We start from the raw sequence: 17,751 nt of genomic DNA on the forward strand, positions 1-17,751 counted from the left end.
ACCACTGCTGTGCCAGAAAGCTCTTGGGTCGCATAGGCAGAGGCCGGATGATAAAACATGAGGATCCCTCCAGCTCGATTGTCTGTCCTCATTCTACCCCGATTCTGAGTGATGGGCGGCCATTAACAGAGCGCTCTATGTGGGCAGGTTATATTGACCATTTTACTCATCCGACAGTCAGAAGCGCTGTTTCAGAAATTAATTGCCATGTTCAATCATGCTAAATTATTAAATCGTGGATTTGCAATCCCCGATTAAAGGGCGCCATTTCTCAACGCCTTGTGGGATAATGAGATCAAATAAAATGTATGGGACAGAAGAGGGAATCTATAGACTGGAGGTCCTGCAGTAATGACTTTGGAGATTTCTCAGGCAGCAAAGGCTTTTCATATGTTGTTTATCAAACTGTTGGTCTAGGGTTTGTTTTTTCAGGTCCTAAATCACAATTCAGCAGTTTAACCCGTTTTCAATGAGCCATTTGCTAGCATCCCAGGATAAAACAAGCTACAGTAGTTCTTTAATTTTCAGTCTTTTAAGTATGCAGAGATGCCATCATCACACAATAAAATAATGCCAAGATTGACAGACAAGCGAATCATTTAATCAATCAGGTGTAGGCCCACAGTTTTTGTTGACATCTGAGTGAATGTGCAACCTCATATTATAATCCTATTCAAATAGATAGGATTATTCATGTATTTATGTGTAGGATGCTGCTATGCATGTTGGATACAAACACTTTTAAACACATTCATGCAGGCATGCTGTATACAATCACGTCTAATTGACTCCTTCCTCTCTGAAATCCCTTCATTTGTACCAAGGTCACACATCTGTTAGCCTCTAAACACCAACACAGGATCAAACATATACCTCAATTAATTATTACACATTACACGTCTCTGTTGAGCCTGTGACTGGAGTTAGCTCTCTGCAGCACTGCCTCGAAGAGAGCAGGGAGGGCAGCCGTTGTTCCTCTGTCTCTCTTTGCTGTTATCATTTTTACCAGACAATTATGGGATAGACCACGGAGCTTTGATGTCAGCCTCGTGGTCCTCGGAGCTGCTGCTTGATCAGCTCTAATTCCAACTACAGTACAGCGTTTGAAGCTAGTGAAACAAGAATTGGATGAAGCAATTGTTTGTTCAATTAATGGAAGAACTATTTGTTCCATTAGACATGCACACACAATGGTTTTAACACATGCATGACCCATACATAAAGAAGAAGAGACATATTCACTTAAAACAAAACATGTTTATGAATGGAAACGTGCAGGTAAATGTACAGAACACATATAAGGGAGGGAGAGGGGAAGGTGAGGTTGTTTAAGGGAGGGGTGACATAACCTGGCTGTGAGCCCAGCTTCCTGAGAGCTCACCGCCTTTTCCTGTTGCTATGGTTACTTGCAGCAATTTGCCGAGCGAGGATGGTTCCGTCATCAGCAACGAATCAGAGAAGCTGAATTCCAGCAGGGGCTTGTCAGTGCTGAAAGTCACAGCACAGCAGAAACTGACAAAGGAGGAGACGCGCAAGAGGGACGGTGAGAGTCACACACTGATGCAAATACAAATTATTTATTCTACCCCTACTTTGCAGACAAGGTCAGAAGTGTCCCAAATGCCCCAAAATCTTTTCCCGTTCTCTCCCGCCTGAAACACTTTTCTAGTCCCTCTTTCTCACACACAGGTACTCTGAGAGAAATGCATCGCCACTGCAGATTTCTTACAGCCAGAAAGGTATCCACTCAGCAGTAAGCAGAGATGGACCCGATGAATATGCATGAGACAGACACTCTGCTGACATGTAACAGTATGTCAGATTAGCGGATGCTGTGACCATAGACACTGGCAGAAGCACACTTTTCACTAATGCAAATATTCGGAAATTCAACATTAAGCCACACATCTCGTGCTCTTCTAACATGCAGAGCAGTTTAAGTAAAAGCCTTTTTATATAGTGAACTTTTCTCCGTTTTATTCTGCTGCTGCTAAATGTTCCACATGTGATGGATGTGAGTTAAATTAATCGAGTTCACATACTTTGCTCGTAAATTCGATAGAGCCTGCTAGATTATGATTTTCTTAATGGCTGGATTTGAATAATGCATCAGCTGAGTTAAGGGGAACTGAAATTAAATCCAGTTTGTCTGATGGCAGATAAAGAATAAAAGTGCAAAGTCAGTTCCTTCCATCTATCACAGAGATGCATTGCCACAACCTTTTGAAACCAACTTAGCGGCTATCTTTGTGATCTGTCATCTCCATCCACCACTTCATTTGCTGACACAGGCGTTGGATGTTTGACATAATCCCACAGTGTCAACCGGAGAGAAACAAGGTGATGAGAGAGAGAGTGGGAAAACAGACGGAGAGATAATAAGGGAGTGTGACAGTTTGTTACCCCTTTGACTGACAATGTAAAGATTAGAGGTATTTGTTGTCTCTTTGTGAGTGAACTCCCTCTCTGTTCTTCAGATCCATATGACACCTCCTCTGGCTCCCTGCAGCTTATTTCCATTAAGCCCATTGCCGCCCAGCCCCACTACACACACCCTGCTTCGTCTGAACGCAGCCAGGAATCAGCCATCGTAAACGGAGAGGTGATGCACATGCACATATCACTTCATCGGGGTGCTTAGATTTACATCATCAAGTTGAACATGTGTGCACAAATGCATGACAATCCCTGCAAACATATTTTCTCCAACAGCTCCTTATTATTTCTGTTTTCAGGAAAAAGTTAAATAAAAGTTGTTATTTTACATTTTCAGTTTTTCTCACTGGTGTAAAGTAGAAAGTCACTCTATTTCTGAGCAACAATCACAGTTTAGTTACTTTTGATTCAAATGTAATGCCAGGTTGGGAGTTGCTTACCTTAAATTGCCGGAACTGTCAATCATATCTGAATAAACCAGACATACACTGTCCTGATTGAGCAGACTTTGAATCTTGAACTCAAAGAAAGTGTTATTTTGAATAAGTTACTTTATTTGTGGCATTTGATTTGAAGCTCCAACCTCCAATGACCACATCAGAATATGTTGAGGGGTTGTATAAGTATAGTGTTTAATGGTCAAAAATATATCATACAACCGTACAGTAGGGGGACCTCCTTTTTTCCCGTTAATTTTTTTATTTTAAACTGGGTCGTCTTAAGCAATATAAGGATATTAAAAACAATATTTCTGAATCCTTCAGACTGTTATTATTTAATTGTTCTGAACTTCTTCCTCGAAACCCCTTGAACGTTAATCCACACACATACCTTTTGAACAAAGCCGAATCAAAACACATGGAGAAAATGAACCTCCTGCACTCTTTCCTCTCTGCAGGTGAACCTGGCTCTGAAGCAGAAGTCAGACATTGAGCACTACAGAAACAAGCTGAGGCTGAAGGCTAAGAGGAAGGGTTATTATGACTTCCCCTCCACAGACGGCAGCAGCAGTGGTCAGGCCGTGGTGCAGAGACAGCGGCACGGCCATGAGAGGGCAGCCGGGGAGCTGGGCAGACCCCTGGACCCTGACGATGAGCGAGGATCCACTTATGTCAAATCTCACAGGAGGTGAGGGGGAAAGTGGGAACGCGAGGGTGTGACGAAACACTTTGAGTCACAAAGTGCTAAAGGTGACATGGCAGTTCACATGGTGGATTGGGCTTCTAACCATGGACCGTTATCCATCTCTGCTGACCACTGCCTTGCCTAATTAGCTCATTGATAAGAAAAACTGTCTCCTCTAATGTTGTGATTATCCTGTCTTAGTCGGCAGAAAGAGACCCATCAGGCCTGTCTGATTAGTTTGATCCAAGTCCTGAGCCTCCATAACGGAGATAAGAGGATTGGCAGGGTGTTGAACTCTGCTGGTGCCGTCTGGCTGCTGCTTTACACATGCAGATAAAAACTGAAAGAATACTTGGTTAATACAGGCTCAGATCAACATGTCCACTTCAGATTAACACGTAGCTACACTACACTAGCTGTCTTCAGAGTGGAAATGTTGGCCTGTGTGTTGACTTAGTGAGGAGGTGAATAGCTATTTTTATATCCCACCATGTTGAGCAAGATAATGAATTTAGCAGCTATTTACTGTCGAAATACGTGAGTGTGGCTGTTGGATCACTTCTTAGAGTCCAACAACGTCCTTCAAAATCAAAAGTGATCATATCTAAGCAGGTTTGCTGATACACATCTTGTTATTTGATTGATTGAATGATTGTTGTTGTGTGTTGCTAGACGCTTCAGTATTACATTTGCTGTGCAACACCTCAAGGATACTCTGATACCTGGCATACGGCACAACCTCATTATGTAAACTATTGATTCAGCTCTTTTACTTGAGGTCCTTATGAGATATCCTAACGTAATTATTGTGTTTGGTCTGCATTCGGAGAAAATCCGACACATATGGTGTTCTCCACCACTTGTACTGTGTACCTGCCTTTCACTGGCAGACACTCACATAGCTTAAGTAAGAAAGCTGAATAATAACTACACCCCAGGTATGTTTTGTAATGAATCCTCTATCCACTCTCTACTAATTGGCAGGCACTCGCAGGTAGGACAGACGGCCTATCGCAGCAGGCAGAGTCTGAGCAGTCCCAGTCCTGGAGGGACAGAGATGGACCTGCTTGTTATGAGGGAGAGACCCAGGAGAGGCATCCGCAACAGTGGCTATGATGTGAGTCACATGTCATCCCCCCAACTCCCAACAAGATGCACTTAAACTTACCTTAATAATTCACCTTTACCATTATGAAATCCTACTCTAACAAAGTGATTTGCAAAAAGTATAGTGCTGTTCCTCCTAAAATAAAAGCAATTACTACATATTCTAAAGAAATTCTAATGTATATGCTCATATTCTTGTAAGTCTTTCAAGTTAAAATTCAAAAATAAATAATGCCACTGTTTTCAAGCTATTATAATGAAATATAAAAATGGAAAACATAATTATCAGAGCTTATCAGTGCTAACTTGAGTCCTATTGCCCTATTTGAAGCACTGTGCAGTCACTGAGCTCGAAATCAGACATTTTCTTCTCAGGCAGGGTTTCAGTTAAGCCAAAGCAAAGAAAGGAACTGGTTCATTCATAATTAAGAATTAAGATTTATAAGGTTCTGTCATTTTGATATGTAACGCATCTCAGGATGGCTGGTTTATTCCTCCTCTCTCGTATTGTTCCATAATGGATATGGCTCTTTCTGTCATGATGTCAGAGTACCAGTATATGAGCTCCTGAGAGTCTTCGAGCACGCTGTTCCTTAAAAGTGTTTTCATTCTGAGCTCTTCTATTGTAAAATAAACATGACCTGCTTTAGAAATATTTCAGTGCACTGCCATTGACCTGCCAGCAATTTTGACCAGTGACAGCAGGAAAAACACAGGACACTGTGACTGACTCTTGTATTGTTGTGCTGGACCACTGGCATGGCTTACTGGGATGCTCAAAGAGAAAAAAATAGTTATTATATACCCTGTGCTTTTCCTGCTATTTCAAGTTAAATGTCTGCTTTAAAAATAGCCTCTTATGCATATTATTCATAGTCTGTATCATCTGGATCTATCTGGCTCTTGAGACGACAGGGCGGTGCCATGAGCAAAATGCCATATGAATTCAGAAGCTCTACAGAATTAGATTATCCAGACTTCGATTGTCATGACCCTTGGTCAGTTTGTATTTGTTTCTATTTGGTTGAACCCTGTGTAGCCAAATGTTCAGCAGGCTCTATAGTCAGTACAATCCTTTTAAAGAACTCCTGACCATGTACAATGGGACTATTGTGGCTACAGACCCCATCACTGCAGATGCAAACCTCCGCCGTTCCCTGTTGCAGGGCTGGCTGATTCATGAGGTGCACTATGCTAGGTCTCCTGTGGCTACCTACGATTCACACAGGAAGTAGGGCAGCCTGAACTCGTTTATCGCTGAATATAAGGACTAGTAAGATGGACACAGAGGCTGGGAGATGGCAAAAGAGTAAAGAGTGTGAACCGATGAGGGGAAATATTTTAGAAAGAGAATGGAAAAGTGAGGTAGTGGGTAAATCATTTAGATGGAGATGCAATGAATATAAGATAAGATAAGATGGTACTTTATTGAACCCAATTTTTGGAATTTGTTTGTGTTGCAGCAGCATCAGGCATTTTACAATAAAACAAAACTAGAAATAAACAAGAAAATAAAGAAAATAGAAAATATCCATGTTGGATTTCACAAGATATTATATATACAAATTTATATATATATATATATATATACATAAATAAATATATGACATATGGAATATTAAGTATTGAACAGTTTATATATGTGTAAAATGTACAACGTGGTTTTATTACAAGAGAAACTATGGAGCAGAGAGTTCTCTTCCAGCCAGAGGTGATTTATTGTACAGTGTTATTGCAGTGGGCAGGAATGTTTTCCTGTATCGGTCCTTGTGACAGCGGAGCTGCAGCAGTCAGTATATATATGGGAAACATGATAATGGGTAAACTGTATATAATTAAATGTAATATAGATAAGAAGTGAGAAACTGAGGTTTAGATACAGAAATAGCATTAGCACAAAGACAAAAGACTTATAGCAACTGCTTAAGTATTGTTCGATGCTTTGCAGTACAGAACCATGCTGGTTAGCACTCAGTGATACAAACTGCCTGGTTCTGCTGCGTAAACCTACTGTGACCAAGCAGTAACACAGCTGGATCCAACTCTTCCAGCTCTGCTAACATTAAACAGCCTCTTCCAGCTTCTCAGCATCCTGTCAACAAACCACTGAGAGAATGACTGGAGACATTACAGGACGTGTAACTTTCTAGCTTTTTAAAGGTGCTTCTATTGAAATATCCCTAATTCAGTAAGGAAAGGTTTCGTTTTTCTAATATTTGATCTTGGCGTAAATCAGAAACAGAATCTGGCTCCACATGTGGCTGCGGCTATGAGTTCACCATTATAAGCAATCTCAATAGAACTAACATTTGGGTACTTAAAATTGTCCACAAGCTTTATAGTATATCCTTTTATTCTTGTTTGTATTAAAGCTTCCATATTGTTTGTTACTGTGTTTGCCTCTCGATCCGATCCCTTGCACATTATGTTATTTAATAGTTTACACTGTCTCTATGTACTCTGTATCTCAATTCAAATTCTTTTTTGATCTATGTTATTTAGACTGAACCTGAGTTGATTGAGGAGACGAATGTTGACCGTCTAATGGGGCCGCGGGGATACATGTACGGCCGCGGTTTGAAAGGCCACTCGGAGACGTCCACTCTGAGCTCACAGCCGTCCATTGATGAAGTGCGACAGCAGATGCACCTGCTGCTGGAGGAGGCATTCAGCCTGGCATCAGGGGGGCAGTCCACGTCCGGAAGGCACTCCCATCTCCACCTTCCTCCCGACCACTACAGCCCCGCGCCACCTCCCCTCCCCTACGCAGACGTTGTGACCAGTGCCCCGGGTACAATGAGCTGTGGACAGGGTCTGCAGTGGGTACCGTCCTATGGCTCAGACATATATGACAGCAGCCTTCCCAAACCGGTAAGTGTGATTTAATTATTTCCCCTCCCTTTAGAGCTGTGTTGGAGTTTATGTAACCTTAAATGCCCTTCACTATGTTTTTAAGGCCTTTCGCTTCACCCAGCTTCCTGAGATGGCCATTGGTTCTCCTCCCCCCTTACCGCCTCGCACTGGTCCTCCCCCTGGGAACCCCTTAAGACGGTAAGGCTGAATCAGTCGCACACACACAGATGCAGCCAGACAAAGACATACACATACTGCCCGTAGCCTCCCGGAGCCCATCGGATATTCCACATTTTCTCACATTTAAATTCATGTTCAGGGACGAGATACATTTGCCAGGTAATGTGTTTTTGCCTGGGTGATTTTAGGCCTTGTTTAAATTTGAATATTGAACTAGTGCATTGAGAGGTGGCAAGAATGTTAATGAGGTACTACCATTTCAAAATGGACTGTGTCTGCCATCTAGTGGTACTTGTCAAATATGTCAGTAACTCTCTACATTCATGCCTTTCCAATCTCTGTGCAATTTAGTTCCACTTCTGACTTGGGGCCTAAGGGAAGGAGTTTAGAGACATCTGTCACTGGAATGCACAGTCAACGTGACAGCAACCCATATGGGCCTACATCTAGAGCGGCACTTCCATCTATCGCTGCAGAGCCTGTGTCCAACTACTCAGGTAAGCATATGAATAGATGACTTGGCATTTTTTAAAGAAACCATAACGTGTTTTTGCATCCATGCCAGCATCCATTTTTCAAGAATGGTAATACATTCCCTGAAATGCATTCATCAGTGAATGTAATCTCTTTTCTGTAGGAAACCCAATAACAGCTGTCTACGCCATCCCAGCCACCAGGTCGGGGTACTCAGAGTACTTTGTGTCCACGCCAACCACATCATACCACAGCCCTTCCTGGATGTCCTATCCCCCTGAACCTGAGGATCTACCGCCACAGTGGGCAGACTCTGTAAGGAAGCCCTGGTTTAATAACCAAATTATGGTGATAAAATCAAATGTCTTGGTATAAATTAGGAACGTCACAATTGTTCCCAGTACATCAACAGCTTTGTATTTATATCTTGAATTTTCTGAATATTTGTGACATGACGTTAGAAGCCAGTGTCTTGACTTTATAAACAGAAGACCCTGAGTTCAATACTTTTTAATTGAATACACACAACTAACACATTACTGTGTAAGCTGTGTGGGATATTTTTCCATTACTTCTTGTCAGCCTAAGGACACTCAAAATAGGAAGATCAGTGTAGCTGTATTAAATATTATATTTCGAAGACCATCTCAGCACTCAGATGATTATTTTATACTTCTTGAATATGAATGGGATTCACTGAACAAAGACCTTCAAATCTGTTTTTCATTTGATAAAGACAGGTTCCTTTTTCTTCCTGTCAGATCTGTTATACCCCATGTGACCCTCCCGTCCTCCCTTCCCCTGCACACACGTCTCCTTGTTTGTAAAGAATGTTTTATACATTTTCCCCCTGTCTGTTCGCCTGTTTCAATCAGATGCCTTCATCCAGTGTCTTTTTGCAGAACCAGTGTCATCTAGAAACCATTTGCTGAACTGAATGTATGGCTGTAAATCTAATACTTAAATGTATCAACATTCAAAAGTAGTCGTTTTCGGAGTGTTTGAACCAAAGTCCATTTCAAACATCCACTCAGTACATCTTCACATTCATTTATTTCCCTTTTTTATTTTTTTTATTCATTCTTTTTAAACTCCCATTTAATTTATTCTAAAATAGTGTTGCAAGAGAAAACGTTCACTCAGAAAAATAAAATTAAAAACTGTTGCACATACTGTAACGCTCTAATTATCTCATCGGCACCCATTACTTTTATAGGTAATAATGTTATCAATGAACTGTATTACTGATTTCATGTCTGCCCTGTTTTCCAGGTGCCCTTGCCCGGGTATGTAGAGGCTTTTCCTCATCCTCGCTACCCACAGGGGAGCCCCCCCAGGCTGCCCCTGCAGTACAACCAGGCACTGGAGCTGCCACCCACTGCCCCGAGCACAGCTTGCCAGCAAAGCCTGCCCCAGTTGGTGAAGGACATGGACAACGTGCCCCTGAGCAGCCTCTCCACCTCTGCACTGGTGCAGGCTATCCGGCAGGAGGTGGCCAAGCTGGCGAAGAAGCAGAATGACATGTTTGAGTTCTAGTTGTAATCCCCTTGTGTGCAGGAAGGTTGACTGTGCATTGGTCTTTAAGCGGTACACAAAAGGCGGTAGTCTTTTAGACTCATTTTTGATGTTTTTACTGTAAAATGGACTTTACCCACTGATTGATTTTCTTTTTACACACAATTGTTTTGCAGCTCCACATTTAAACGAAGAGAAAATATGTCATCCTCTACTGATGATGCCCCAAGAAACTACATGCAATTCTTCTTTGTAGATATGTCAATAGGATCGATAAATATGGAAAATATAATTTTATTCCCAGGATTACACTTTTTGTTTTGTTAATCAGAATTGATTGAAAAGAGAAAAGCATTATTGTCTGTACTGAGAGGACCAAATACTTCCTGTCAGATGGTATAAGTCTAAACCACAGTGTATATGAGCATGTACAGTATTAGGACATTATGTATCTTATCTCCTTTTTATAGACCATTATCTAGACAGGCTACATCAATATCAGTTCATTCAAGCATCTTTACCACATCAAACTACACATTTTATATATTTTTGTTATTATTTTCATATCACATACATACACTTTATCACTAATAACAAGCATATGACTGATTGTACTTGGTTGGTTAACTATTTAGAGATTTAAAGTAGTTTATGTTAAATAACAAATGGACTAATACAGTACATATGCATTTGCCTTTTTAGTTGATCCCAATTTAAACATGGAAGTTGCATCTATGATGATGTCACATATAGAAGGATGTTTGCCTTCATGTATATGAAATAGACGGAAGTATTTATCTGTTTGCACAAGGTACCTTGACTTGGTTGACATAGCGTGAATACTTCGACCAAACTATTGTTTAGAAGAAGAAGAAACATAGACACACGCTCAAAAACCCAAATGAAAAAGTTATGTTAATTCACATTTGCACAGAGTAAGAATTTTCCTACTAACCCAGTGCTTTCGAGATGCACAGGTGATGTATTGCACATACAGTGCAATACATCACAACCCCAAAACCCTTGTCACAAAAACATTCTCTTTGCTGCTGCCACAGTTTCTCGTGAAGGTAAAACACTGAACAAGGGGATTTCATCATTTGTTTACTTGCCTTGAAACATTTAAGAGGTCTCAATGGGTGCATTTCATGAATAAAATACAAAGTTCATGTAAGATCTTGACCTGATAATAGGTCCTACATCAGTACTCCTGTTCTAAGAAGTTTTAAGTGCACAAATCTTTGTGTAACATTGTGAATGTCTGCCTGAGCGTCGACTCGGATTGAGTGTGCAGAAGAACTGTTTCAGAAGCACCCTGTTCAGTGAGAACATATTACTGTGGAGCATCAGTGCTCTCTGGGATCATCTATTTTGTAAAGTGCAAATGAAATTATGCTGAGGTAGACATTTTACTTTAAAAGGTAATTTCATCATTGCAAGTTTGTTAAAAATGCTTTTTTTTTTTTTACAGTTTTCAAATTCAATCATTATTTAAATCACCCACACGGGACATTGGGGCATGACAAATGACTGAACAAACTTCTACCTACCAGGATACATAGTGTAAACCGTCATAAATATCAATTTAAAATTAAGTGGGTCAACTATTTACTTAGTAGAAGATTTGTAAATTCAAGGATTCAACTAGTCTTTTTGATGACAGTGTTCAATTATCATCTAAATACCACACTTATTTTCATCTGAATTACTTGGCCATCTAAATCAGCTTTGTCAGCCTATGTCTGTTTATGAAATTAGACTCAGGCCACTATACCAAGCTAATGCTCAAAACTAAACTTTTTAAGACTCCTTTTTACCAAGTTATTCAATGATTGCATTATTGGAATACATATTTCTCAGAAAGACAGATGGCATTTGTTACGCAGGAAGACAAATAAGAGTGAAAATGCCTTTAAATCATTTTTTCCTTTGGTTTAACAGAGTTGCTTTTACAGCAGTCCTGAGTGACTTTAGCTTTTTTACTTTTCAACAACAACCCTAACCCCCCAACATTTTTTTTTTATACTCATCATGCCTGTTTTTGTCTAAGTAGGTAACAAAATACTGTTTGTCTTAAACTTGACAAGAACTTTGTTGTAGCTTGTTTTCCCAATATTCCTTTTACCCATTATTCAGAGGAGCACTTAATGTCTTAAGAACTGTACTAAATACAGTGAAACCATTTTTGTGTACCAGAAGTGAACACCTTTCCACATTTTCATGCTGGATAACTGAGAAAACTTGGCGTTATTAAATAAGAGGGTTTTAGTTGGTTTAGAAAAATGATGATTCTAACAAATGAAACATGAAGTGAGCTAAACCTATTAAACATCTATGTCTTTTTGTCTTCCTGACTTGTTTCTAATTTCCTTTGTTCATCTGCCTGATCTTGTTATATTTGATGTTGCTCAGTGATTGATTGAACAAAAAGACTTTGAGACAGAAGGAGGATGAGAGAAATATTAGCCTACATGATTACAATTAAATAAAAGGTTTTAATAGAAGATTCAACCATCATCTGCGTCTTTAATTCCTCTTTTACTTTTTGCATGTCATATTTCCCAATGAGCATTAACAGAAGAGCTGAAAGGACTGTTGCATTGATGCTGGACTTCCCTGGCATTTAACCATGTTCCAATATACTGTAGCCTAATCATTTTTAGAACTAATTAGTAGTAGAGGTGATTTGTATTGTCAACTGTTTACAACAAACGGAGGTAAAATATTGAAAGAAAAAAGAAAATAAACAGATAATCAATGGTGATCACTCAGTGCATTGTTCTTTTGGTTAAAAAATAAACTCTACACATTTGTATGTATTGTGACAGCTTTTATCTTGTAGACTGCAGGTTGTTTCTCATAACCTGGACAATTAGTGTGCCTTTTCACCAGATTTCACTCATGAAATTCATTTTCCAAGAACACTAGCCTGTTTTTTCCGTGTCCTAGTTGTTCCTGGAAAGCGTTTCTGGCCCATGTACCCTCTAACTATCACTCTCACCGTCTGCTCCATTTGGTTTGCCTGTTTAATTCAGCTTCATAAGTTTGTGAAGGAAGCACACAGGTCCAACTAGTTCCTGCTCCTGCAGTCCATTAGCAGCTCAGCAGGTGGGCCTCCAGCAGGCACTGGGGTGATGAACGATATATTCAGGAGACAACCTTGACAACTTTGTTCAAGGCTCCTTTCCCCATTTAAAGCTCAGATATATACAAAACATGTCTCTGAAGTGTTTGGCTCGAAATACCAAACAGAAAATATCCAATGTTGAAACAAAAGTAAATAAATATGTTTTCATTAAATTCCTAACTTACTATATTGTAAACATCTACAGTTGACAATATCATTAAACAAAATAAAAAGCATAGAAAGTGGAGAAATCTCTACAGGGAGGACCAAGGTTTAAAACACACACTGTTATTTACTCAACAATAAGTCACAGTTATCCTTGTTTTATTTATGTGTTCTGTTGCTGTGTTTTTTTTTTCATTGGTCGTCAATATACAGTAATAAACCTTAGTTTTACAGTATAATGTATGGTTTTCGGATTCTGGCCGACAGCCAGAGCTACGGCACTTGAAATAAAATTCAGCCAGAACACGGCAGACAAGTCAGGCATGTTTGGAATGAGTCCACAACACTCCTGATTGGTTAATATAAACGTCATCGAAGAAACCTGCCAATGAGAACTGCCGTGCCTGTCGTTCACATTTGAAACATCAACGTCAGTTTGAGCAGGTCTCCTCCTGCTGGAGCTACAGCTGTCTGTCTGTATGTTTGCTGCAGGAGTTTATGGATTAATATCGGGATCTTTTTTACACGTTAAATATGAGCATCGGGACGTCAACAAAGAACAGAAGACTTGAGATCTGGTGAGTCCTGCAACTGTAATGGAGTGAAACATGTATTTAGATAATCCTTAGTTTGTGAATGTTTTATTTTTTATTTAAGGTTACGTTTCTTCTTCTAGTTAGCTGAGTTTGTTCCCGTTAAGTTGGTATGCATCATTAATAGGTTGTTAAATGTTAAGAAGCCCTGAGATGCTGTTTCTTGCAAGATGTTGCGCGGGAAACCTAGCTTAACAGCTTGGCCTGCTAACGTTAGCTTACAGCTTATTGCAGTGCTGCCCCCCCACCCTCTCGTCTCCAACACGGGAGAATTACACATAAACATGCAGCGGGGTGTCACAGTGTCGCCAAGTTTAATGTAAAGTTTCACAGCTTTCTTACAGCAGAATCTAGTTTGTTAATGTTCAGTAGCCAACAGCTAGCATAGCATAAAAAGCTAACCGCTAACGTTCGGCTAACTTGCTAGTTAGCTCTGCTCTATATATTACAAGCTAACATGACTAGCTAATGTCACACTGTGTGAACTAACATAGTTTTTGTATTACTACATCATACATGCTTGGTCCAAATCACTGCTAAAATTAATTATTTTTGAGAATGTACGTATAGTAAAGAAACACTCGCAATGCATGAAAACTAACATAGCAAAAGAATCTACGTGTAAGCATGGGTTGAGAGGTCAGTGTGGTGGAGCATTTGGCGCCCATAGTGAAGTAAAAACCATGAATTTTTATTCCAAAAAGTAAGAAAAGGGAAAAATTAGAATTGGTGTTGATTAGGGATGTAACTATACCAACAAACTCACGGTACGAAAATATAAGATAACAAGGTCCACGGTGCGGTATTTACGCGATATTGAATAATAAGGAAAAAAAAAAAATTCCGAATATTATTTTCAATAAAACTTTTTTCGCACATAATAAATGGGAATTTTACAGCATGTATGCTAGCAATATTTAAAGTGTCAAAATCGAAGTGATCAGTAACAGACTGGAACAAGAAGAACCATTTTTGACCTACTAGTACTACAAACACAGTATACCCTTTTGTGTTATGTCACTGCATCTCACAAATAACAAAGGAATTAATCATGACTGCACTAAGTGAATCAGTTCACTTAAGTTTTCAATAACTCACCAGTCACGAGGACTCTGGCAGCATAGATCTGACAGGTTTGTGTGGAAAGTTGATGAAGACACTGTCACATCTCCAGGTTTTAGTAAGCTGGCAGTTTGGCAGCAATATCCCCTGCTATTCTGGATCCATCGCTGGTACTGATGATGCAGAGACTCTGATATGTGAGTCCGATAACCGAATACTTATGTCACTATGACGATAAATTGAATGTAGTCAGTCATTTTGACAGATTACAACATACTCCCCCGCCCCCCCCCCAACATTGGACCATGGACAATCAGACCTGTTCAAGCAAAAGATCATCAGACAATTGTTTTTTGTCCTTTGAGATACAGCCGGCAGGCCAAAGTGTCTGAGTTTGAAGAAAACTAGTGGTGGACGATAATAATCGGTCCGCAGATAAATTATCGGTCCCGATATTAGGAATTATGACGTCATCCCCCGATAAACCGCGATAAAAAGTATTAAAAGCCCCGATAAATACATATATTTTTTGGGTAAAAAAAAAGGAAAGATACTGCGGTGTGGGGTGGAATTGGGATGAGGGCGCTGTTTTCATGCGGCCCTCCTCCCCGTTTTGCCAGTACTGTGGTATTAGTCGGTTTAGGAAGAGGGGAGTTTTCACAAATCCAGGCTCTCCCTAACTCATGCCTGGCTGTGACGTAATGGTGTGCGGCCGTGAAGCGCAGGACAGTAAACAAACATGTTCGTACGGTAGTATTGTGGACTATTTCAAGTTTTCAGAGTTATGATAGTTCGCTTGCTATTGTGTATTAAGCAAATGCAATGGCAGAAAGTTCCACGAGGAGGGAAAAGGCAACCGAGCTATAATTACTTGCCAAACCTGATTAGTCACCTGAAACATCCGCCATCGCTACGATGGTGTGTTAAAAGCGTACGAAGACGCCTGCGCTGCTAACAGCGCGAATCCTCAAAGCCAGCTGCAACGCAGCCGGGCTCTTTAAGGCTATCGACGGGAGCGCTTGTTGAAAAAGGCCAAGAAAGTTTGCCCAGAGACGACCCAGGGCTAAAACGAGGAAAAAACTAACAGGTACATTTAATATATCATATAGTTATATTATTATCGTTATCCGAGTATCGGTATCTGCCCGTCTGGAGAAGCAGGAAGGATCGGTATCGGGTTCAAAAGAAAAACGCAAATATCCGTCCCCTAGAAGAAACAAACGAGAGCGAGATTTATTTAAGCTGTTTGTTAATCAATCAATTATTTTATGCGGTCATGCGCAGCAATTTCCTCAGCTGGATTACAAAATGGGCTCAAATGTTAATTGTACAGGGACATTATGTCAGGATTCTAACACGCTGAAGATGAAATATAGATTCCAGCCGCGCATATGTACCAATTTTAAGGAAAATAGACTGTTAGTCGGTAAATTGACCGCCAAGCTCCGCGCTGTAGCTAAGGCTGCTAATGAAAACTCAAGTGCTGCCATTTGTTGGTTTTTCTTTTTTTATTAAGAATTGACCTAGGCCATATCTTCTTCCTTCGAAAAATCCCAGTTGTAGCTTCGGGGCTACACGCAGTGCACTGGAGGGTGCGTTTGATTGTTCCCACCCCCTTGACCCATTTATGGACTAGGCCCCATGTTAGACAACCAATCGAGTGGTTAGTTTTAGGGTAAGCTCCATTGTTTATTTTTTATGTATTGCACTTTTAAGAGAAAGGGATTTCAAGAAAAACAAGTCTCAGCAAGTTTGTCTCGAGTAAAATTAACCAAAAGCTAACTTTGTCTAGACTAATGTTCCCCCCTTCTAAACTTAATGAAATAATCAATGCCCCTTGGGGATGTCCCGCGTGTGTGTGTGTGTGTTGTGTGTGGTGTGCGTGCGTGCGTGCGTGCGTGCGTGCGTGCGTGCGTGCGTCGTGCCGTGCGTGCGTCGTGCGTGCTGCGGGCGTGCGATGCGTGTGTGTGTGCGTGTGGTGTGGTGTAGTGTGTGTGAACCTACGCCAGGATCCTGTTTGTGGACTTCAGCTTCTGCTTCCAGACAACCCGCGCTGGCTGGAGGACCAAAACCTCTCTCGCATCCAGGACGCAGAAACCTGCTTCTCCCAATCAGGACAGAACTCTCCTCACCATCGGACCCAGAACCTCTCCCTCCATCAGGAACCAGAACTCTCCTCCATCAAGGACCAAAACCTCTCTCCATCCAGGAACCAAAACCACATCTCTCCATCAGGACCAGAACCTCTCCCCCATCAGGACCAGAACCTCTTCCCATCAGGACCAAAACTTCTCGGCCTTCTCTAACAAGCGCCCCCCACTGACACTTTACCTTTCAAGCACAAACGCAGACTAAATGGCCATTACATAATGGCAGAATGCAGCAGGAGGTAAATAATGCAATGTTTAAAATAAGGGCTTACTGGCACATATTTTAATCTATAATTTATTAATATAGTTGTCGATTTTAAATTACTGCCTATTATTGCTATCTTACATTCTTANCTGGAGATGGCGGAACCCCCGGTGGTACAGGAACCGGTGTCGGCCGGACAGGAAACGGAGCCGTCGGTGCAGGTGCAGACGGAACCCCCGACAGGTCAGGCACAGACGGGACCCTGGACAGAACATGGGCTGGTGTCAGTGGGACCCCGGACGGAACAAGGGCTGGTGTCGACGGGACCGCCGTCGGAACAGGACAAGGTGTAGGCGGAAGAGACGTCAGCAGGACCCCCAACAGAACTGGACATGGTGTAGGCGGATCCCCGGCGGGTTAGGATCTGGTGGCAGCGGGACCTCTGAATGAACAGGATTCGGAGCTGACTGGACCTCCGACGGAACAGGTGTTGGCGGGACCCCTGGCAGGACAGGTGTCGGCGGGACCCCCAACAGGTCAGGGCACAGAGTTGGCAGGACTCCCAGAGGAACCCCCAACGAAACATGACAAGGAGTTGGCAGGACCCTCGGCGAGACAGGTGACGGCGGGACCCCCAACAGAACAGGACACAGAGTTGACAGGACCCCCAGCGGAACCCCCAACGGACCAGGACATGGGGTTGGCAGGACCTCCCACGAAACAGGTGTCGGCTGGACCCCCAACGGAACAGGACATGGG

General features: G+C 41.4%; 1 protein-coding gene across 1 annotated transcript in view; it reads left to right on the top strand.

Annotated features, from left to right (window-relative positions):
- kiaa1549lb (KIAA1549-like b) overlaps positions 1 to 12,194 on the top strand; it is a 66,625-nt gene extending 54,431 nt beyond the window's left edge. Inside the window, exons 14-22 of the mRNA XM_010796492.1 lie at positions 1,413 to 1,543; positions 2,478 to 2,602; positions 3,335 to 3,564; positions 4,546 to 4,678; positions 7,171 to 7,539; positions 7,625 to 7,719; positions 8,053 to 8,198; positions 8,339 to 8,490; positions 9,448 to 12,194. Of these exons, the coding sequence (XP_010794794.1) occupies positions 1,413 to 1,543; positions 2,478 to 2,602; positions 3,335 to 3,564; positions 4,546 to 4,678; positions 7,171 to 7,539; positions 7,625 to 7,719; positions 8,053 to 8,198; positions 8,339 to 8,490; positions 9,448 to 9,711 (1,645 nt within the window). The 3' untranslated portion in view covers positions 9,712 to 12,194. The remainder of the gene's footprint in view (positions 1 to 1,412; positions 1,544 to 2,477; positions 2,603 to 3,334; positions 3,565 to 4,545; positions 4,679 to 7,170; positions 7,540 to 7,624; positions 7,720 to 8,052; positions 8,199 to 8,338; positions 8,491 to 9,447) is intronic.
- Positions 12,195 to 17,751: the final 5,557 nt, after the last annotated feature.

The sequence above is a fragment of the Notothenia coriiceps genome, unplaced genomic scaffold, assembly GCF_000735185.1.
Source record: "Notothenia coriiceps isolate Sejong01 unplaced genomic scaffold, NC01 NC01_scaffold00037250, whole genome shotgun sequence".
NCBI lineage: Eukaryota > Metazoa > Chordata > Actinopteri > Perciformes > Nototheniidae > Notothenia > Notothenia coriiceps.